The sequence below is a fragment of the Lonchura striata genome, chromosome 1 (genome assembly GCF_050655825.1).
Source record: "Lonchura striata isolate lonStrDom1 chromosome 1, ASM5065582v1, whole genome shotgun sequence".
NCBI classification, from domain to species: Eukaryota; Metazoa; Chordata; class Aves; order Passeriformes; family Estrildidae; genus Lonchura; species Lonchura striata.
In genome coordinates this window covers 19,942,378-19,963,160 of record NC_140703.1, presented here as the reverse complement: position 1 = coordinate 19,963,160, position 20,783 = coordinate 19,942,378, and the positions used below count along the sequence as shown (strand labels likewise).

At 48.3% G+C, this 20,783-nt stretch overlaps 1 protein-coding gene across 12 annotated transcripts in view; it reads right to left on the bottom strand.

Annotated features, from left to right (window-relative positions):
• Positions 1-20,783, bottom strand: part of TIAM1 (TIAM Rac1 associated GEF 1) — a 155,895-nt gene that overhangs the window by 2,607 nt on the left and 132,505 nt on the right. For 11 of the 12 annotated variants that reach the window (XM_085567164.1, XM_085567400.1, XM_085567308.1 and 8 more), the window contains 12 exons: positions 19,666-19,769; positions 11,111-11,290; positions 10,596-10,664; positions 10,245-10,370; positions 8,613-8,721; positions 5,686-5,865; positions 5,472-5,590; positions 4,624-4,732; positions 3,879-3,937; positions 2,997-3,099; positions 2,778-2,865; positions 1,805-1,977 (listed from right to left, as the gene is read on the bottom strand). In XM_085567164.1, the coding sequence (XP_085423290.1) occupies positions 1,805-1,977; positions 2,778-2,865; positions 2,997-3,099; positions 3,879-3,937; positions 4,624-4,732; positions 5,472-5,590; positions 5,686-5,865; positions 8,613-8,721; positions 10,245-10,370; positions 10,596-10,664; positions 11,111-11,290; positions 19,666-19,769 (1,419 nt within the window). The remainder of the gene's footprint in view (positions 1-1,804; positions 1,978-2,777; positions 2,866-2,996; positions 3,100-3,878; positions 3,938-4,623; positions 4,733-5,471; positions 5,591-5,685; positions 5,866-8,612; positions 8,722-10,244; positions 10,371-10,595; positions 10,665-11,110; positions 11,291-19,665; positions 19,770-20,783) is intronic. The other variant, XM_085566993.1, reaches the window with a different exon arrangement.

Here is a 20,783-nt window from a genome sequence, read left to right as displayed (position 1 = left end):
ATGGCCTCTGGATCCACCGAGACACAGATCATGGCCTCTGGATCCAATGAGGCTCAGATCATGGCCTCTGGATCCACCGAGGCACAGATCATGGCCTCTGGATCCACCGAGGCACAGATCATGGCCTCTGGATCCAATGAGGCTCAGATCATGGCCTCTGGATCCACCGAGGCACACATCAAAGCCTCTGGATCCACCGAGGCACAGATCATGGCCTCTGAATCCAATGAGGCACAGATCATGGCCTCTGGATTCAATGAGACACAGATCATGGCCTCTGGATCCACCGAGGCACAGATCATGGCCTCTGGATCCACCGAGGCACAGATCATGGCCTCTGGATTCAACGAGGCACAGATCATGGCCTCATGGCTGCTTCTCCTGAGCGCTGGGCAGCCAGCCAGCACCAAGGGCATCTGCTCAGCTCAGCTTCTCACTCGCAGCCCCTGCTGCCAGCACACCACAAAACCCAACACCTTGCAGAAGGAATTCTGGACTCAGAGCAGCTTTCCTACAGCTATCCCAGGGACTAGATCAGTGCTGAAGATGCTGCATTATTTACAGGGAATTACAATCCCTGTCCAGGCTCTGCTACTTCCTATCTCCCTCCTGGGCAAGGACAGCAACAATCCCCCAGCCCAGAAGAGCTGTCAGAAGTTCCTTCCTCAGCATCTATTCAGCAACTGGCCCAATTAGCAAATTCCCATATTCTGTGTCAGAACATCTTTGCAAGCAGGGCAAATCCTGCAGGCACCACAGTGCTTCAGGAGCACACACAGAGCTCTGAGGTTAGAGTTTGCTCCCCTGCACTGAACAGCACCTCAGCACTGCAGAATGAATTTATCCAGCTCTGACTTGGGGTTGAGGTCACATTTTCACATCCCTGAGCCTCACAAGCTGCATTAAGTACAATGGCTCAGCAGTTGCAAATTTTTCTGAAGGGAGAGGTCTGGACTCCAAGGTTAGATTTTAATCCCTGCAGAATTCATCACACAAATGCCCCATTGAGCCAATCTGAATGGAGGTCTGGCATCCCCAGCAGCACCCCAAGTGAGAAGCTGGGCTCAGCTGGTGCTGGTCTGGCCTGCCCTGGTCAGAGGAGGAGCAGAAAGCCTGGCTGTCTACAGTGCTGGATCTACTGAGCAGAACAAGAAATAAACAACAGACCAGAACAAAACACGCAGTGGTGCCGTGTACTTTGGGGTTGGAAGCAAATGTTTCTTCCCTCCAGCATCTAGAGTTCTGAAAATGAAAACCTGCTTTTCCCTGAAGCCAACTGAAAAGGAAAATCCATGGTTTAGGACAGGCCATTACAAAAATAGGAGTAACAAATGTGGGAAGGAGGAACAAGTGCCCTTTAGCAGTTGAGCTGGAAAGGCTCAGGTGGAGGACACCCACAGTTGCCCCTTCAAACCAAGCTCAGGGGGACTGTTTTTCCTTGTGCATTTTAGTTCAAAAGTGCTCGGGTTCCCTCAAAATTCTGTTCAGGCTTTTAAGGATCACACAGCTTCTGCTCTGTTCAGCTGAACCCCAGCTCAGAGTAAAGTGCACAGCCAATCGGTACTGCCAGGAACCCCATCTCCCTTCCATGCCAGAAGCACTGCTCTGAAGTTGAGCCTCGAGTGTAAAGCAAGGGAAATAGAGGCATTCTAAGGCTCTCAAGGAAGTGAAGCATGGAAAACCATTAGTTTTTACATACACAGGAGAGAATGCTAATCCTAATACACAAGTGACAGACACCACCATGTGTCCTACAGCGGTGCTGGGGTTACTGGGATCTTGAAAGTCTGTAGCCCTACAGTACCTGCCCTGTTCATGGCTGGCCTTGCACCTTTTAGAGCACACAATCTTTTTCCACCAAAAGGAACATATTGCTGGGAGGTGGGCAAACTTTCGGTTTTAAGGAGCTGTCTTCTGTGTTTGTCCCGCAGGATGGAGTGCACTGCCTTCAGAAAGTCCTTCCTGTGTTCTGGAGAGCTGAAAAAGAGGTGGGAATACAAAAGGCAGATTTACCCCTTGAGAACTGCTAAAAGCTGGCTGTAAATGAGGTAAATAATGGCCAGTTCTGTGATTCAAGACAGCACAAATCAATGGGCAGGCGCTTCCCCAGAGAAGACTCCACTGAACTCAGTATTTTTAAAGCAAAGCTAAATCCATGGTCACTGCAGTGGGCATCCAAGGAAACAAACACCCAGGTCATTAATAAAACATTCAGCCTTTCAGCCCTCTCCAGGTTTCCTTTCCCTGCACTGCTACCCAGACGTGGCTGTGTTGGATACACATCCAGTGACCTGTGATGCTCAGTCCATCTGTCCCTGCAAATACACCCCACAGCTGCACAGCTCCTGCAACACTTCCTAGAAGTAGAATTTGGCTTGGCACCAGCTCTGCTGGATCCTGATGAACTTGTGTTCGAAGTTCTTACCTGAACCCTAGAAACACCACCACCACAACAACGGATGTTTATTTTAGTGCAGAGGTTGGGACTTGGTACCATGAAAGGAACCAGATGAACACACCTGCTGCAATAATCCAATGCTGCAGTTTAGCTGGTAAATTGCAATAAGGCTTTTCCCATAAATGTGCAAAGCTGCTCAAGTTATATACCTTTGTATTCAGAGGTTGTACAAAAGTCTACCTTCCAGAAGTTAAGTTTTAACACCCTCTCCCCACTCTCCCAAACTACCTGTTCCCAGATTGCCTTGAAGGACACAGGCAGGCAGGCAGGCAGGCATGCAGAGATGCAGCTGCCACAGAAAACAGGGAATCCCACTTACCTACAGCAGAGGTGAAATGTCCTTTCTGGCCTGCCCTCAGATTCAGATTTGACATGGACAATCTCACACACAGAATTGGTCTCTGCATCTAAAGGGAAACCAAGCAGAACTTCATGTCTACCTTCATGTTTAACTCCAGAGCATTCCCTCCATGCCCAGTGAAGGCCCTCGGGGCACACACACTAAGACCCTGGCAGATTCTAGCTATGGGAACATTACCTGCACTGGCCAGGGCCCGCACCTGCAGTGCTTCCAAAGGGATCATGTGGCGGAACCGGAACGGATCCCAGTCTTCATAAATTGAGGCTCTGTGTGATCCTCCCTGGAACAATTTCAAACACTGTCAGGAAACCAGACACCCTGAGGCAGGCAGACAGTCCTGTGCTCTGTGCTGAGGGCTCCCAGCTACAGACTGGCTGCAATTCTGGTTTTCTCACCCCAACCCCTCTGTGGGGACCTTGCTGAAATCTGGACTAAAGCAGCCCTAAGGCCCATCAGCTCTCAGCAATGCCCTCCAAAGTCACCCAGCCCAGCCCTGGGTGCACACACACCTGGGAATACATCAGAGTTTTGCTTTTCTCTCTGAAGTCACCCCATGCCTTTCCCCATGCAGGCACCTCCAACCCCTCTCTGGTTTATGCCATAGCTAGGGATCACTAGTTTCCCTGTATCACTACAGACTGTGCCCCCGTTGTAGCAGTGCCAAGCCCAGCTTTAGCTTGGAATCCCAAACTCCAGTGGGATCCCTGAGCCACTCCTGATGTAGCTGAGAGCAGCCAGCACTTGCTTGGTGGCACACAACACTCACGGCATTGTGTGAGGTGACAGACATTAATTAGCTCTCAGACACTCACACACACTGACCAAAGAATCTAAGCCAAGAGACACACTCACACTGACATCTTCATCCAGCAGGGAATGGATGTGGCAAGCATGGCAACAAACGATAAAGGAATGCTTGCTGTACCCACTCAGCTCCCCAGGCACCAGGGACCACACATGCCAGAGCACATTCCAGCTCCACAACTTTGTGGGAAGCAAAACTCCATCACAGCCCCAGAAATGCCCGCGGCATCACTCAAACAGTCCCTGCACACTTACAAGTTTCTTCTTCTGTTTGGAACCATCCTTGTACACAAGAACCACGGCAGTTTTGAACACTGGAGGAGAATGTTAGAGACAAAAGCTATGGAGTCACACAATTACAGAATCCTGGGATGGTTTGGGTTGGAAGGGACCTCTGGAGATAACCCAGACCAACCCCCCTACCAAGGCTGGGTCACCTGCAGCAGGTGACACAGGAATTTGGGATTTTGGGGATGCCCTCCCTGAGTAGCTGTTCCAGGGCTCTGCCTCCTCCATGGACAGTTCTCCCTCAGGCTGAGGTGGAACTCGTTGTGTTTCAGTTCATGGCTACTGCTCCTCATCCTGTCACTAGCACCACTGAGCAGAGTGTGGCACCATCCTATGACAGCCCTTGGGGACATTTGTGTGGATTGATGGGGTATCTGTGGGGATTGATGGGATATCTGTGTGGATTGATGGGGTGTCTGCGTGGACTGATGGGATGTCTGTGTGGACTGATGGGATGTCTGTGTGGACTGATGGGATGTCCCCTCAAGAGCATCCATAAGGCTTGGAATGGGTGCCCTCTATTCCCAACCACACAAACCTTTCACCTGAGCCAGGAAAACTACCAGAGGGCAGAAGTGAGCACTGCAGCTAAGAGACAAGGCCAAATTTAAATTTCAGCCGGCCCTGGGGAATGCTCAGAAACTTTCAACATCTGCTAAGGCACAGCTACCAGTATTTAAGGCGGGTGAAATAAAAGTCCTGGGATACAAACCAAATGCTGCCAGCTCAGGTTCCTTCTTCCACTTGCCCAGGGAAGCAGGAGGGTTCAGCCATATCACTGTGTTATGCAACAGCAAGTCCCCCATGGAAAGGTCGGCGACCTGCCAACACCAACACATGCACGAAGGCAAGGGTTTTAATCAGCCCAAGGAATCTGATGTCAGTTTTCAGCTCAAGAAAACTTGCATGAAGTCTAGTCCTGAACAAAATTCCCCCCAGAAAACTTCTGGAGTATTTAATCAGCTGACTGCAAACAGATGCATGTAAACCCTTAATTAATGAGCATAAATTAGGGTCAGTTAAACTCAAGAGCCCAGCTCTTGGAAGTCAGGGTCAAAACCAGATGTTTTCTTTGCCTTTTGCTCCACTTTGTCCATTTTTCTCCCTATCAGTTTCTTTGTATTTTGTTGGAATATTTAAGCACATAGTCAGTTTGGGGTGAGGTTTAGAAACTACATCAGGTGCAGTAGCCAAAGCAGCCCCTCCCCACAGTTGCTGTGGATCTTGATCTTGCCCAAAGGCTCCTCTTTGGACACCCGACTGCTAGGAACACACTAAGAAAGGAGTTCCCAACTGCTGGGAGATGCAGCAACCAGACCTTTGTCCTTATGGTCCCCAGAGTGACAAGTGAGGGCCATCCCCAGTTCAGGGAGATGTTATCCCACCCGTTCACCCTCCCCTCAGTGAAGTCTGAATTCAGTTCAGTTCAGGTCTTCAACTGAGCTGGGATTTATCTGTTTGCACCAGGATTTACTTCAGTGGCACAACAGGAAAGATAAATACTGGCTCCAGCTTAACAGGCACTAAAATAACCATTTTCTCTCTACATCTGATTGTTACCTCTTTTTTCTCCCCTGTTTGTTCCGCTATGAGTTGGTCAAACACTGCCCCATACTCTTCATGGATTTTCTGCATTTCATTAATGTGGCTGGCAACTTTGTTCATTGTTTTGATGGCCACTGGAAGAGAGACAGGGAATGAGCAAAAAGGAGTTTTAACCCTCTTTGAGGAAGGCATGGGGGTGAACCAGAGGAAAGTGGGGTTAAGTCCTTACCATCAAGGTGATAATGTTCTTCACTGTCCACGTCAGTGAGAGCAAAGAGCTCCTTGAGCAGGAGGGGGTATTTGAGTATCCTCTGGATGGGTTTGATGAGGTAAGACTCCAGGGTGGAGGAGTGCTGCCGGCGTGGGTTCTGGGCATCCAGGAATGCCTTGAAAGCAGTGTCTGTCTTGGCTGCCAGATGAAAAGGAAGCCATTGGATCAATGAAAAAATCATGACTGCTGCCCTGAGAAAGCACCTTTTCCAGGTTTAAATTGGTTTATCTGGAGACATTTTGTGAGGAAGTGCACATTTAGATTTATGCCCTCCAGGATTTGAGTCACTGACATTCTCCCCAGATGTGCTGTTTAGGATTTCACAGCAGGCATCCACCTCCAGCACAGGCAATTTTTAATTGCACTGTCCATGATAGAATTTCCTGAGCAGAAGGGCCCCACAAGGATCATCCAGTGCAACCCCTGACCCTGCACATCTACCCCAAATCCAACTCTTTGCAACCCTGGAGCACTCTCCAAATGCTCCTGGAGCTCTGTGGGGTTGTGCCCATGCCCTGGCGAGCCTGGGCAGTGCCCAGCACCCTCTGGAGGAAGAACCTTTCCCAAAAATCCAACCTAAACCCCTCCAGACAAAGCTCCAGCCCTTCCCTGGGTCCTGTCACTGTCCCAGGGAGCAGAGCCTGGAGCTGCCTCTAGAGAGGAACTGCAGACAGCAGTACTTCTGCCCTGGCAGCTATTTTAGAACAGCACAATCTGTTTTAATCAGCTGTTCCCTTTAAGCAAAGTCTCACATTGGACATTTGTGAGAAGTCACTGCTTCTAAGCCATGGTGCACCCACCATATTGGCAAGTCTGGTTCTTGTTACCTCGTTAAACCTTAAAATGCAGCACTGAGTCACAACAACCATCAGGAGCTGATGAGAGGCAGGAGCAGAAACTGAGGCTAATGCACCAGATTTTAGGAGCACAGGCAGACTGGACACCTCACTGCCATCATCTTTTCTACCTGACTGCTATGAATTTATAAAATTGACATTTTGTCTGTTGCTCCCTCCACTGGAGCATAAGGAGGGAAAGAAGGAGGAGGTGGTATTTATAGACATACAAATTATTCAGTGCAGGAGCGATTCCACACAATTTCTTTTATTGGATTCATGTTCCCTGCTGGGGTTGGGGTTTTTTTGCAGGCAGTCACCTGATTTCCATAAAGCAACTTGAGTTTCAAATGCAAAAACCACCTGTACCTCAGCTGAGGACATCAAGTGACACCTGAAATACACTCCCAGGCTGTTGAAGAAATTTACCTCTGGAATAGAATTTTAAGTTCTGGTTTTGCCATAATTCAAGCACAACACTTTCCCATTTATAAACACAGTCAGCAATGGAAGAGAAAAGCAAAATAACCAGATATACCTAGTCTACAGCTTTAACATTAGGATCCAATAAAATAATGCCAAAAGAAAGCATGGATGTGACTAGCAACAAATCATTTATTTATGTATTCCACAGAGCTGCCAAGTATTCTTTGCAGCACAGGGAATAAGAGTTTACAAGCAGGAATGAAGAAAGGAAAAATGAATAGAAAAAACCCAAACCAACCAAGAAACAAAAAAAACCCTCAAAATTTTTGACTGTCAGACATGCAGATGTTGTTTGAAAAACCAGAGTTCCTCCCTCAAAGGCATGGCTACTACAACTGGAACCATTTGTTTGTTTAATGTCTTGGCCAAAAAGGAATTGCACAAAGTACTGGTAGCTCCATGAGGTTTACACTTCTACAGGGGAAAGCACCCCTGTGAGGCAAGCTGGCCCAGGAGCCAGACCACAGGGCTATTATCTCCAACCCAGCAAGCCAAGCTCTGCTAGGAATTCTGACATGGTAACTTCTCAGGCAAACTGGAATGAAGGCAAGAGGAAGGAGACAGGGGAGAGAGGGCTAAAATATTATGCCAGCTTCCATAAAGCATTCTCCCAGGCTGATCCTCTCCTAGTGTTCCACCACATTGGCTGGGGCTTCTGTGGGTTTGCCACCAGCAAGGATTCCTGGCACAAAATCCAGGAGGATCCAGAGGTGACTACAGAGCCAGCACTCCTGGTTCCAGAGCACACAGTGAGCCATCAGCTCAGAGCCAGAGCTATGATGTGATTCCCATTCAGGAAACCTTCCCAGGCGATGGAAACAAACCAAACACAGCAAGGGACAATAAACAACGTGTGGAGAGAGAAAAACTGCAAGCAGGATGAGCCAGCTCTTGCAGTCAGCTGCTCAGGTGTCACCCTGAGGTGGTCCTACAACACAGAGCACTCTGGAGCCTCTCCAGACTTAAATCCCTACTCCAAAGGCTCCTGGAGAGCAGTCAGGCATGGTGTGCCCCCATTCCTGTCCTCAGAGGTTTGGGGTGCAGTGACCACAACAGGTAGCTGTGACAGCTTGTGGGGTTATGCTCTTTTCTGACCCAGGAATGGGGAAACTGAGAGGCGTTTTAAAAACTTTTATTCCATTTTCAGTCTCACGTGAAGGGTGAGACAACACAGATGCTATAATCCATGCCATCACAATCAGAAACCAACTATTTCCTAATTACAATACATTATAAGTGTTCCTTAGCCTATCAGCTTTTGCTACACCATGCTGTAAATGCCTTAAATCAAATCATCTAAAATTTCCCCTCTTGGGTCCTACTACAATGCATCTTTCATAGTTCTATTTCTCTAAAGTATCTAGTCTTATTTACAAACTCATCCTTTAAAACTTATTTCTAGCTCCATTTCTCTCTCAACACTGCCCTATTCCACAGCATTTTTAAGTCAGCCTTTTTTATCTCAACGTTTGCATACAGATACATACCATGTGAGCCTTCTATCAAGCTTTGAGAATTCTCTATAAATCCATTTCCCACAAAAACTCCGAAAGGGGCTCTTACCTTTCACCAGGACTTTGGGGACTTTTGTGTGGCTGGCACAGAAGGCACTGTACAGCTTGAACCTGTCAGCGTAGTACAGGAAGGATCCACCCAGGGAGAACAACACTTTCTGGGATTAAAAGAAGAAAAAAAAAAAAAAAGCATTAGTAAAAAGGCATTTAGTTACTTTGCCTTCAGCCAGGTCATGTGAAGCTTCCATCCAGCTCTTGGAGTACAGGACAATGCAGTTTTAGTGTGCTTGCACACCAAGACATCACTGCTGGAGTGAGCCCAGGGGAGGCACCAGGATGATCAGAGGGATGGAGCAGCTCTGCTGGAAGGAAAGGCTGAGAGAACTAGGATTGTTCAGCCTGGAAAAGAGAAGCTTTGGGGTGACCTCACTGTGGCCTTGCAGTGCCTAAAGGGAGCCTGCAAGGAATATGGGGAGGGACTCTTTACAAGAGGCTGGAATGTCAGGACAGGGGGAAACGGCTTCAAACTAAATAAAGAGCAGGTTTAGATGGGATTCTGGGAAGGAATTTTTCCCTGGAAGGTGGGGAGGCCCCGGCACAGGGTGCCCAGAGAAACTGTGGCTGCCCCTGGATCCCTGTAAGTGTCACAAACACACCAAAGGGTTCACCTGCTTGGAAATGAACTGGTGTTTAGGGTCAAACACAATCCCAAAATGTCTTGGGAACCAGACAGCACCTGGTGAGGGGCTGAGGCCACACGTGGGCAGCCAGGGGACAGTGAGTGGCAGAGGGTAAGCAACCTGCAGAACTGAAACCACAGAACCCCACATTTTATTCACACCCAGCTGCTTTCAGACAGGGCCCAGGGGCAGAACTGAAAGTCAGCTCGGTGCAGGTTTATGGGAAGAGCTGGAAGCAGCAGCACTCAGGAGATGGAGTTTTCTCTGGAAGGACCCTTCACTGGCACTCCTCTCCTATAGCTCAGAGCACACAGGGGCCAAAGGAACTATTTTACTATTACTATTATTATTATTCCTGTCTTTTACCAAGATGAGTAATGCTCAGAGCCAGAGTGGAACTCCCCAAAGGAAAAACATTCTATCATCTCCTTGCCAAGCCACCACTACCAGTACCACTGCATTAGACACAAAATGAAATCTGTTTCTGCATCTCCCTGGGTTTAAATGAAGTTTACAGAGTTGCAGTTTACATTTCTCCCTGGGAAGATGCACACCTGCTGAAAGCCATAAGTATTTGCCATCATGGACTGAAAGTGGAAATACAGAATTCCATGTAATGCTCCGATCTGTAGCCCTAGAGAGCTTCTGAACATGAGACTTGTCAGGACCAAGATTTTATGTAACCTTCCATTCCTAGCATTTCCTGACAGCTCAAGGCAAGAAATCTGGCAGAAGGGCAAGAATAGAACCAAAAAGCACATGGTTTCCAGTGCTCTACATGGCTAAATGTAGCATAATCTACAATTGCAGCAGGATGATTTTTCAGCAGCACCAGCATCAGCTGAAGATCAATCTTAAATGGAAGCAGATGCAGGTTTTTATATGAACAGTAGCAATAGTCAGAAGAATATGATGGAGAGTGTTAAAGGTCTCCTCAAAATTTAAACAATGAGATAATGCAAATAATGTGGTTTTAATATATAAAAGTAAACAATTATTACCTTAAATTGCTCAACTTTTTCAAGTTTTTCCAGGTCTGGAACCAGCCTTACTCCATCTTCCAGAGTTTTCAAGAACTCTACCTGGAATGCTACCATTTCAGTCAGATTCCCAAAGAGAACATCCAGCTAATAAAAGGAGAAAAAAAGCAGAATGCTGAAAATATCACTTTGAGGCTAAATTGTGTTTTCTAGAACTGCAGCAATTCTCAGTCCAATTGTGAAACGATGTGATGTCAGGAAAAATCAAGCTGCAGACATTTCCGAGCAGCACCTTGATGCTGCACGTAATCCGTTATTTGAAAGAAATGGAATTCAGTGAAATTAATTTCAGACAAACAAGGGTCAACATACCTCATCTGGTGTGAGGAAGGTTTCTTTCTGTAGAGGCTTCAAGTATCTCTCCATCAGACAATTTAAGTCCTAAAAATTCAGAGAAAGATTCCCATGTTGGTCCCTCAGGCGGTCTCTGGATATTTACTGAGGTGGCTTACCTAATCTGAGGATTTTTCCTTTTTACACACAACACAAAATGGCTGAATTTCACACCATTAAAGACAGGAAAATGACAACTCACACAATTCTAGTTACAAAACCAGGACCAGATCTCAGCGAGCAGTAACTGCACACCAGCTAAGCCATTTCAGAACGAAAACAGCCAAACCGTTTGGAAATGCCTTACTTCTATGATTTAAATGATATTTTAAGTGCAGATTGTAGAAGTGAATGTAAGTTCACTTGAGATCCAGTTCCAAGATCACCAGATTCAGATCCAGATCCAAGTTCACCAAGAGATCCAGCCGTGAAGCACAGCCTGGAGTGGCAGAGGAGAAAGCAGGAGAGCTTTGCAGGAGAGCTGAAGCCCTCACCTTGACATAGGTGCGCTCGGTCTCCAGAAGCTCACAGATGACCTTCCTCAGCTTGTCTGCGTCTGTGAGCTGCCTCATGGTGCTCAGCTGGGGCCCTGCACAGTCCTGGGGGGGAGCACTGCAGTCAGAGGGATTCATTTCATGCAGACTGCGACAGAAAGCTGCGACTTGCTCTGTGCTCTTTGGAGAGAAAGGAGAGGAAAGAGCAGTGGTAATATTGGAAGTAAGAGCCAGAGGAACAAATGGGCTGAGGAGGGTTGGCAGCTCAGCAGTTGCAGCTTGGGGATTTCTCAAAAGGCACCACAAGTGTCTATCCTGTCTCTCTGTGACTAAGGATAAAGAAAAAAAGAAAAGGAGCTCCAGAATTCAAATTAATTGAAGTGCTGTTCAACTCCATTCTTGGTCTCAGACACACGTGAATTTTAATTAAAGCAGGCTCATCCAGCATTTAAGATTGACAAACTCACAGAGAGGCCCAAGAATTGGGAACCAAAAATGCCTGTGTAAACAAAACTCACATCCCAGCCCCCTGGCAGTTCTCCAGCTGGGGCTGCAGCAGTGCTGTGAACAGCTCTGCTGACACAGAGGCAGAAACCACTCAGGCTGGGCTGTGGAGAAGCAGAGCCTCCCAGCTAAAGCCCCTCCAAAGCACAAGCTCTTTGGGACACAGCTGTGTCCCCAGGCTGTGTCTGGAAATGTGCCTTGCAGAGTGAACTTCTTCCCTGTAAGCACCGTTTCCCAGAGCTGCTCCATCTTGCTGCTTTCTTTAATATTTAATCAGCTGCCTATATAAAAAGCCAGTTATCCTCACTTCACCCCCTCGTGTTAGATCATTTCCTCCCATCTTTCATTACACTGAAGAGTTTGAAGCAGGAATAGTCTCTGGTGTCAGTGACGACAGCCCCAGGCTTCCAGGACTGCCAAGGCAGCCGTGGGCTGGCTCCATCCCTCCCAGAGACCTGGAGGGAAAAGAGGACCTCAATCTAGGCTCAGTGATTTCCCAGCACTACCCCCAGTTCAGGAATTTCTCCATGGAAAGGGTGGCCAGGCATTGGCAGGGGCTCCCAGGGAGGTTTGGAGTGCCCATCCCTGCAGGTTTCCAAGGAATTCCTGGATGTGGCACTCAGTGCTCTGGGCTGGGTGACAAGGTGGGGATTTGGCACTACTTCGACTCCATGGTCTCAGATGTGTTCTCCAACATGGGTAATTCTGTAATTCTGTGGAACAACTGACCCAAAATCAGCCTGTTCAACAAGAGAAATGAGAAGAGAGCAGAAGAGGAAAAAAAACTAACAGAAAAAAAAAAAAAAGAAAAAAAGCACATCCTCACCTTGAAGTTTGGAGACAAAGCTCTGCCCCTGGGACATCACTTCACTTCCACCCACTGGTAGTTGTGATCTCCATGTTTTTTAAGCCATGCAGTCTGCTCACACAGAGCTATTTCCTCTCCATGCACCTACAATCCATGTTAGGACAAGGAAAGATTTCCACCCCTTTCCCTTAGAGGTCTCTTGGGGCTGCAAATGCTCCCTGAGGTCCAACTGCACAGCACATGAGCAAAGATGCTCATTACACAAAGGATCATTTTCTTCAAGACACTATTGTAAGCCAGGAATTCATTGTAACTGGCTTTCTACACAAAAATGCCTTTTGGACACACTTCATTCCAGGGAAAATATTCACCTTCAGTTTCTGAGGTTTAACTCAGATGTGGAAGAAAGGAAAAATATTGCAAGTTGAAGGCAGGAGGAAGCAGTGAGTTGAACAAGTCTATTTCCAACTCACTCTGCTCCTGGCACGTGCCACTGAGATTTGAGATTTATTAATCTTAATTATTCAATAATTCCTGTTATTTCTCAGCAAGCTTTTACCCACTACTGCTTTTAAGTATAAAGCACACCCAAACCTTTGGATTAGATCTGCATCAGATTTCAGCAGGTGTGACCTTGATCCCAACAGCCCCAAATCCACCAAGGGCAGTGGGTGAAAGCCTGGCTCCAGCACAGGTTGAAACACCTTCCCAAGCCCCCTGCTCTGCTAAAGGCAGAGGGAACTGACAGCTCAGATGTGATAAGCTGGGCCTGCAGAGACCCAGGACAGGCAGGGATTTGCTCAGCAATGTTTGCCTTTGTTTGCCTCCCGACTTGAGGCAGACATGTCCAGTGGTGTTATGCTTTAAGATCCAAATGTACAAATAAAACCAGTTCTAATGCATAAAGCACAATCTGGAATCAAGCCCCAAAATAAACAAGTGTTTTAAGCAGCTCCTGGCTGCCACCCCGCAGATCCTCCCATCCTGTGCAGGCTCTTGCAGGGAAAGATGGGTCACCCAGAAAGAGGGAGCAAAAATCTGCTCGGGGTGTGAAACACCAGCTCAGTATTGAAGTTGAAATAACTCTCAGAGGCATGTGGTGTGCCCCAGCAGGAGCAGTTACACCCACATGGCAGGAAGGAAGTGTGGAGGACTTTCCAAAGCCATATCTCCACTTGTGCATGCTCAATAAACCGCTTGAGGGCTCCAGCCACAGCCAGCACCGCCCTCCCACTGCCCTTCCCCGCATCCCCGGGGAACTGCCCACACACCACACACACCCCGGGACAGTCAGGGCCACAAACCTGTTCTCATGCTTGCCCACTGACCAAACAGCTGTGCTGTATCAGCACACCTGAGTGGGAAGGTCTCCCAAGGTGTCTCCTCAAGGCTGGGGGCTCCTGGCCACCACAGAGCCCTGGGAAGTGATCAGGACTTGCTGAACTTTGTATTCTTAGCAAGGGATATAAAGCATTGGCTGTGCATATATAATCCTTCAGACATAAAGCACTGACCAGGTCTGGAACTAGAGCAGATCCAGCTGCACCCAAACCCCTCTGAATTTAGCAACTCAGAGGGTCCTTTCTGACCCTCATTCCTCAGTGGGAAGTTGCAGTAAACAACCAAGTGAGCCTCACCATCAAGCCTTTGTTAAAGCACCATCATATTGACAGGCAAACTTGGTTACCTTATCAGTCCATATCAATAGAAATATTGTTGTTTCTCCCCTAGAATTGAAATGCTTGACTCCACCTGCAACAACTGCTGTGCTTCATCCCTGAGCACAATCCTGTCTACCTGGTATTCCCTTTAAAAATCCATTTCCAGACAAAAAGCAGACACACACTGCACACAGGGCTTCAGGGCACAGCTATTTTGGTGAAAACTCTCAAGCAGATTTCACAAAAGCCTCTCTGTCCCCATTTTCCCAGAGAAAGTGCATAAGTAGGGTGGTCTGGAAGAGAAACAGATCCTTTTATCTCCCTGCAGCAGCTCTGCCAGCAGTGACAATGACAGCACTAAACCAGGATTTCTCATGGGGAATTACTGCTCACACTTCAGGCACAATCCCGCAGGCAATCCCTTCAAAAAAGCTGAAAATGACACTGAGGGCTGCCACAACTAGAAAGTGGAGTTCACAAACATTAACCCCTCCTCGGGAAGGGGCTCAGCAGAGGAGCCAAGCTCACATCCTTCCCTCGGAGGAGGATCAAGGACAGTCACAACCACGGGGCTGCTGCCCACAGCGGGGAGCTGTGGCTGCCCCGTAGTGTAGAAAGCCATTTCCTCATGTGTTTGCCATGCAAAGACATCCAGGTGCCTGGGCATCAGGCCGCCTGCCCCTGGACCAGCCCAGCACACCTCTGGGCAGCGCGGTCCAAGCAGCAGTGCCCGCCCAAACAAAGCACATCAAACCGCATCCTTCCAGCACGGCCAGCGCCGCGCACGGCAACCAAGCGGCTCTGCAGGGCGCGCACTCCAGGTCAGCCCGGGATTCGGAACCCGCCAGTGAGCAGCATGACAATCCCTTGAGTGCCGCTGCCGAGCCCATCCCTCGGACCCGGTCACCAGGTACAGCATCCGGAACAGGGAGTCCCCGTCCCTGTCGGCGCTCTCGCTCCGCAGCTTTCGGCTCCCCCTCCAGAGCGCCGACATCGCCGGAGAGGCAACGCCGCGGGGCTGTCACCGAGCCGGCACCGTGCTCCCGGTGCCGCACATCCCCGGCGGCTCCCAGCGCCTCTCCCGCTCCTCCCGGGCAGCCCGGGCTGGTCCCGCTCCTCCCAGGCTCCCCGAGATGCTCCCGCTCCTCCCAGGCTCCCCGAGATGCTCCCGCTCCTCCCAGGCTCCCCGAGATGCTCCCGCTCCTCCCAGGCTCCCCGGGCTGCTCCCTCCGCGTGTGAGCGGGGCAGGGCAGCGCCCACCTCGTCCCTGGCAGCGCAGCCTCCCCTCCCGTGCCATCTGCTCACCGCATCCGCGGGGTCCCGAGCCGGGCGAGGCAGCTCCGGCAGAGGGGCTGGAATGTGGCGGAGCAAGAGCAGCCGGGGAACAGCAGGAATGTCCGTGTGCGCTGCCTGGGGCTCCGCAGAGCCCGCTGGCTGCCAGCGGCACTGCTCGGGAATAGCAAGCAGTGGAAGGGACACGGCACCGAATGAAAGGAATTTAAGAGACGGTTCTGCCGCTGGGAAACGGACTCCGCAAATCCCCCTTTTAATCCTTTCACGTCTACTGCAACAAGCTGAAGGTTTGGAGACTTATGCTGGTTTTGAGTAATGCTGCAGAGAGCAGCCGACCTACTTTTCTGGGAAAAAAATCCCTCCAAGTGGCAGGAGCGTGCACACACAGCCCATCAACCACACTCCCCAAGCACCACTGCTGCCAGGTAATTGGCCTTTAATGCCACAGGCACATGTCTGCAAATAGAAACAGGGAGAAACCAGTGTCCTGCAGTAATTTTAACCGGTGACACTTCTTACAGCACATCCCCAGTTAAATTCAAAGGACCATAACAGTAAAAGAAAATACACAAAGACCAATTTTGAGACCCAATACAGCATCTATTTTAGCCTTTGGCAACTTGCAACATCAGGAACTCATATACTCAGTTTTCTGAGTGCCCCCTTGGAACCTCAATATTGAAAAGGCTAAAATAATCAGGTCACCATAGGGGCAAGTAATCACTGAAGAAATTACTCTGGTGTGAAATATTTCTGATGTTCTCTTGAATAGAGGCTGACAGAGGGGCATGCCCCCCATTTCACAAACAGCCTGACATTTGGTGCTAGATGAAAACAAGCCTGAAAAGGTGGCAGGGAGCAGGCTTTCCTTTCCCCCACTTTTCTCCCTTCCAAATCTCTCACCCTTTGGCTCCTGCATGAATTGAGGACAGAAAGGAAAGGCATAAATCCACCCCAGAGCAAAAACAACTTGTAGAAAACCTCAGGCCAGGGCTAGCTGCATGGTAACTTAAGGATAAGCGTTGCACCTGGAAAGCGCCTTGCTTGCCACCCTTCACATGGATGTCATCCCAAGAGATAGGAGGTGAAATTAGATAGGGAGTGAGTCCAGAGAACAGCAGCTACCCCACACCACTGACACCTCAGCCCACCCTGGAGAACGGTTTCCAGTATTTTACCAGAACAGACACAGACAGACACCTCATCGTCCCTTATTCTACATAATGGAATCATTGGCTATAACAGAGATGGAGAAGAAAGCTCTGCATTATCAGGCCTTTAGGATATACAGAAAACAAGCTTCTCAGAAAAGAGAGGAATCCTCAGGGCTCCTGCTGCACCTCCAAATCCTTCAGCACCACCACAGCTCGGAGGCTGTTGCAGATTAAGAAGCAAAAGCCCCACTCTGAAGGAAACACACACCCATGTGCACACATGCTAGGCTGGGGGAAAGGACAGAGGCAGAAGGAGGAGGAGGAAGAACACATTCCAGTACCTCCTGTGTCACACAGCCCCCTGCCACCTGCCTGGCAAAGGTAGAAGGGTCCAAGCCGAGCTTTTGGTGGGATTTCCCTCACTTACCTTCGCACAAAGCCTGTGCTACGAGAGCAATGAATGTGGCTGCAAGCACCTCACTCCTCTCCTCTTCCCATGCATCATTAATGTGCCCTAGGATCTCTTTGCTGGCTGGAGAGCCACGGAACTTCCTGGGGAAGCTGTCCCTCTCTGCAGTGCTCCCTGGGCATGGATGGTGCCCTGCCCCAGGACTGGCACAAGACACCCCAGAGATTACTGTGGGATCTCCAGCTCCTAATGTGCTGGAAGGAGGGGAGCTCTGCGTTTAGGTGCAGAGCTCTGATGCTGGTACAATGGAAACATTCCCCTGCTGACCAGCAGTCAATGGATGGAAGTGCTCCTGCCCTGCTGTAGCCAAAGAGGGCAGAAAAATAAGGGAAGTCTCTCCGAGCTCCACCATCCACAGCTAGGAGCAGGATGGGATAAAGGGGAATATGGCATGAGGGCAGAGCCTTCCCCTTGCCATGTACAGAAATAACTAACCTAACTAACCCCTGTGAAACAGCCCTGAGGACACCACCTTAATCTTCTGGGCCATAATCCCAGGAGCATGGAAAGGTGTGGGAGTGCATGGACAGGAAACACCTTTGTTTTCCTCCTCGCCATCTGTGACATCCCATGGGAAAACACATTGCAAGAATCCTTCCTTCCCATGCACATCAGCTTTCCCAAGCACACAGAAAAGCCAAGGGATTAGGAAAACCCTCAGCTCAGCTTTTTTTCTTCTCCACTACCATACACTGAAATTTTCTATAGGCATTGCAGAATAATTTGAGGGTTCCTAGAGTCAGCAGGGAAAGCACTGAGTACAGAGCAAGGACAGCAGCATCCCTGAGATTGCCAAATGGAGAACCTTAGATATACTCCATAGGTACTTGTGTCCTTCATTTGTGGGAGAACATTTAAAGCAGTTTGAAACAGGAAAAAAAATAAAAAGCCCCGTTCCCCTTCACCCCCCTACAAATATAGAGACATATTTCTGTATCCAAAAAGAAAACACTCAGTGATGTCAATACTTCATTCAGACAGGCAAAAGCTCCTCCCATTGGAAACCAGGGCTCCTTAGAGTTGGGAGTTACTCCTCCACAACAGAATATTAAGCATTAAAGCTGCTAACACCCATTCCTCAGTTTGACTACATCTGCTGAGCTGCAGAGCTAATCAGGTAATCCTTACGCCTTGTGCAGGCAATTACAGCTCTGAGCACCAAGGAGACAAGGGGCAAACCCCCCAGCCTGTGGCACAGCAGGACCAGAAAGCCCTGGAAAGGCCATGGAGAGTGCTGACCCCCAGCAGGCACGTGCTGTGCTCGCTGCTCTGCCACAGCCTCCTTGGACAGAACAGACTCTGCTCAGAGCATATGAAAAATCCCACGTGTTTACAGTCAGAAATCCCAAAATAGCAACAAACACCTCCACTTACAAAAGAAATTTACATGTAAACATCACAAACTATCAACAAACAACTCCACTTACTAAAGAAGAAATTTAGAGGTAAAAATCACAAAGTATCAACAAACGCTTCCACTTACAGAAGAAGACATTTACAGGTAAAAATCCAAACTATCAGCAAACACTTCCACTTAATAGAAAAGAAATTTACAGTTAAAAATCCCAAACTATCAACAAGCACTTCCACTCACTGGAGCAGAAATTTACAGTTAAAATTCTCAAACTCTCAACAAACATCTCCACTTACTAAAGAAGAAATGTATAGGTAAAAATCACAAAGTATCAACAAATATCTTTACTTATAGGAGAAGAAATTTACAGTGAAAAATGCCAAACTATCAACAAACAAGGCCACTGACCGAAGAAGAAATTATTTGTACTTACAAGAAAATGTTCCTCAATAAGACCTAGAAACAAACTGTAATCCCCTTCCCTGTGAGCATTTCATGTTTTTCTGTGTCTGACTTCCATTGTCTGGCTATCAAGGACACAACTCCAGGCTAGAGTGACACAAGGGATCAGGAAACAAGAGGTCAAGGTCTTTTCCTTCCTTTCTCTGCAGCAGAGCAGCAAGGGACCAGCCCAGAGCTCACTACAACACAGCTGGGTTAGAACGGCAGAGAAAACATGCACGGAGGGGAAACACCAACAAACTGAGATCTAACTCTCATTAGACCATTAACTGTGGAGAGAAATAGCTCTCAGCATCACCTACATCACAAATACCTAAAAGCAATCAAGATCATCTTGCTGGATTATCAGAAGCCATCAATCATCACCTACTGTCACCACCAACCACTGTGGAACCATCCCTTAATCGATTGCAATTAGCAACTCATTTGTACAAGCTCTTGGCTATAACTGGAGAGTTTTCCTTCAGTTTGAGGCAGATTGGCAGTGATTACTTTGCAGTTAGAAACCTACATGTGAGCGATGCTGTTGCTTACAGGAAATACAGTTTCATTTACATTTGTCCTAAGCCTAGTAATCAAGAAAGAATAAGAAATACTAATAATTCACGTGGTTTAGTGGAGCTGCTCTGGGGATGGAGGTGATGAACCAGCCCATTTACAAACTGTGTGGGGAACATTATCACAGGGTACAGGAGATGTGAACCCACCCTTGGATCTTGCTGAAGAGGCAGCAGGTGACCTGCCACAACCAAACCCGCAGTTTGTTCCATCCAGGATCATCCATAAACACCTCCACAGTAAAACCAGTGTCTTTTTTTCACCAGGAAAGGTGAAAACTGAGCCTCCTCACCTTGCTCATCTTCTCAGCCTCATCGGATGATTCCAGGTCCTGTGCTTCCACCTCCTCCGGGGCTGCCTCAGCTGAGCTGTCGGGGTCACTGCAGAGGGAGTGCCCTGCCAGAGCAACATGGGTGTGAAAACAAGGCCACAGCTCCCCAAAATCCCCAGGAAAAGCTGCTGCAACTGTGGAGCTCCCATGGAACACCAACATATTTCAACAAGAGCTTGTGCCAGAGGCACCCAAGGACCTCCAAGTGGGGCTTGCAGCGCAGGTGTAAAAACAAACAGGTTATGGCCAGACATAATTTCCCTGGCAACTGCAGATTCAGAGATAAAGCTAAAATGTCCCACTGAAATCCTGACATCCAGCTTTCAGTGCTTGGCTGGTGAGCAGTGCCAAGAACCTTCTACCCCAGTGGACTCACGTGGAAACTGTGAGTATGCAGCTCTTGGAGCCGGCCAGCCTGCCCTGGTGATTCCACTGCCTGCACTTCTGGCCTGACACACTCACTTGCTGAGGAAGCAAACCCAGTTTTAGACCTTTTTAGGAGTTAGGACCCAATGTTCAGCTGTTGTTCAGGCAAGCTTTTAGACCCAGTTATTAAAAATAATTTGCATGACTGTGCAAGATTTTCCCACTTTGTTACGTCCAGAGATAATCTGGAAAAGCCAGAATTGAGAAATCTGGAAATAACTTCAGAACACAGCACACTGGGATGGAGCCAAGTTGGGCACTGATGAAATAGAAAGGACATTAAAGGTAGCTCAGAGCTCAGGCCCCTCTTCTGAAAAGGGAGGGCTAACCTTGCAAAAAGATGTGCCTGGAGGGGTTGTTTGGCAATATATTTGAAGAAGTGTTTTTTCTGTAAGAAGTTCAGTTTTCTGAACCTTGCCCAGATTTTATCGAATCTCACTATTAGCTTTCTGCTCTCCCTATTAACGTGTGAAAAAGAATTTTCAAGGTGTCCATTTAAAAAACAAAACAAAAAAGTGCTATGTGCCTTAATTTGTGTGGGGCAGTCTCTATTTTTTCATTGCAATTAATTTCCCTTCTCAAGCTGTGTGAAATGCACCTTGCAGGTGTTCCTCACCCCAAACCAAGGTAATAATATTTGTTCACACTACTTT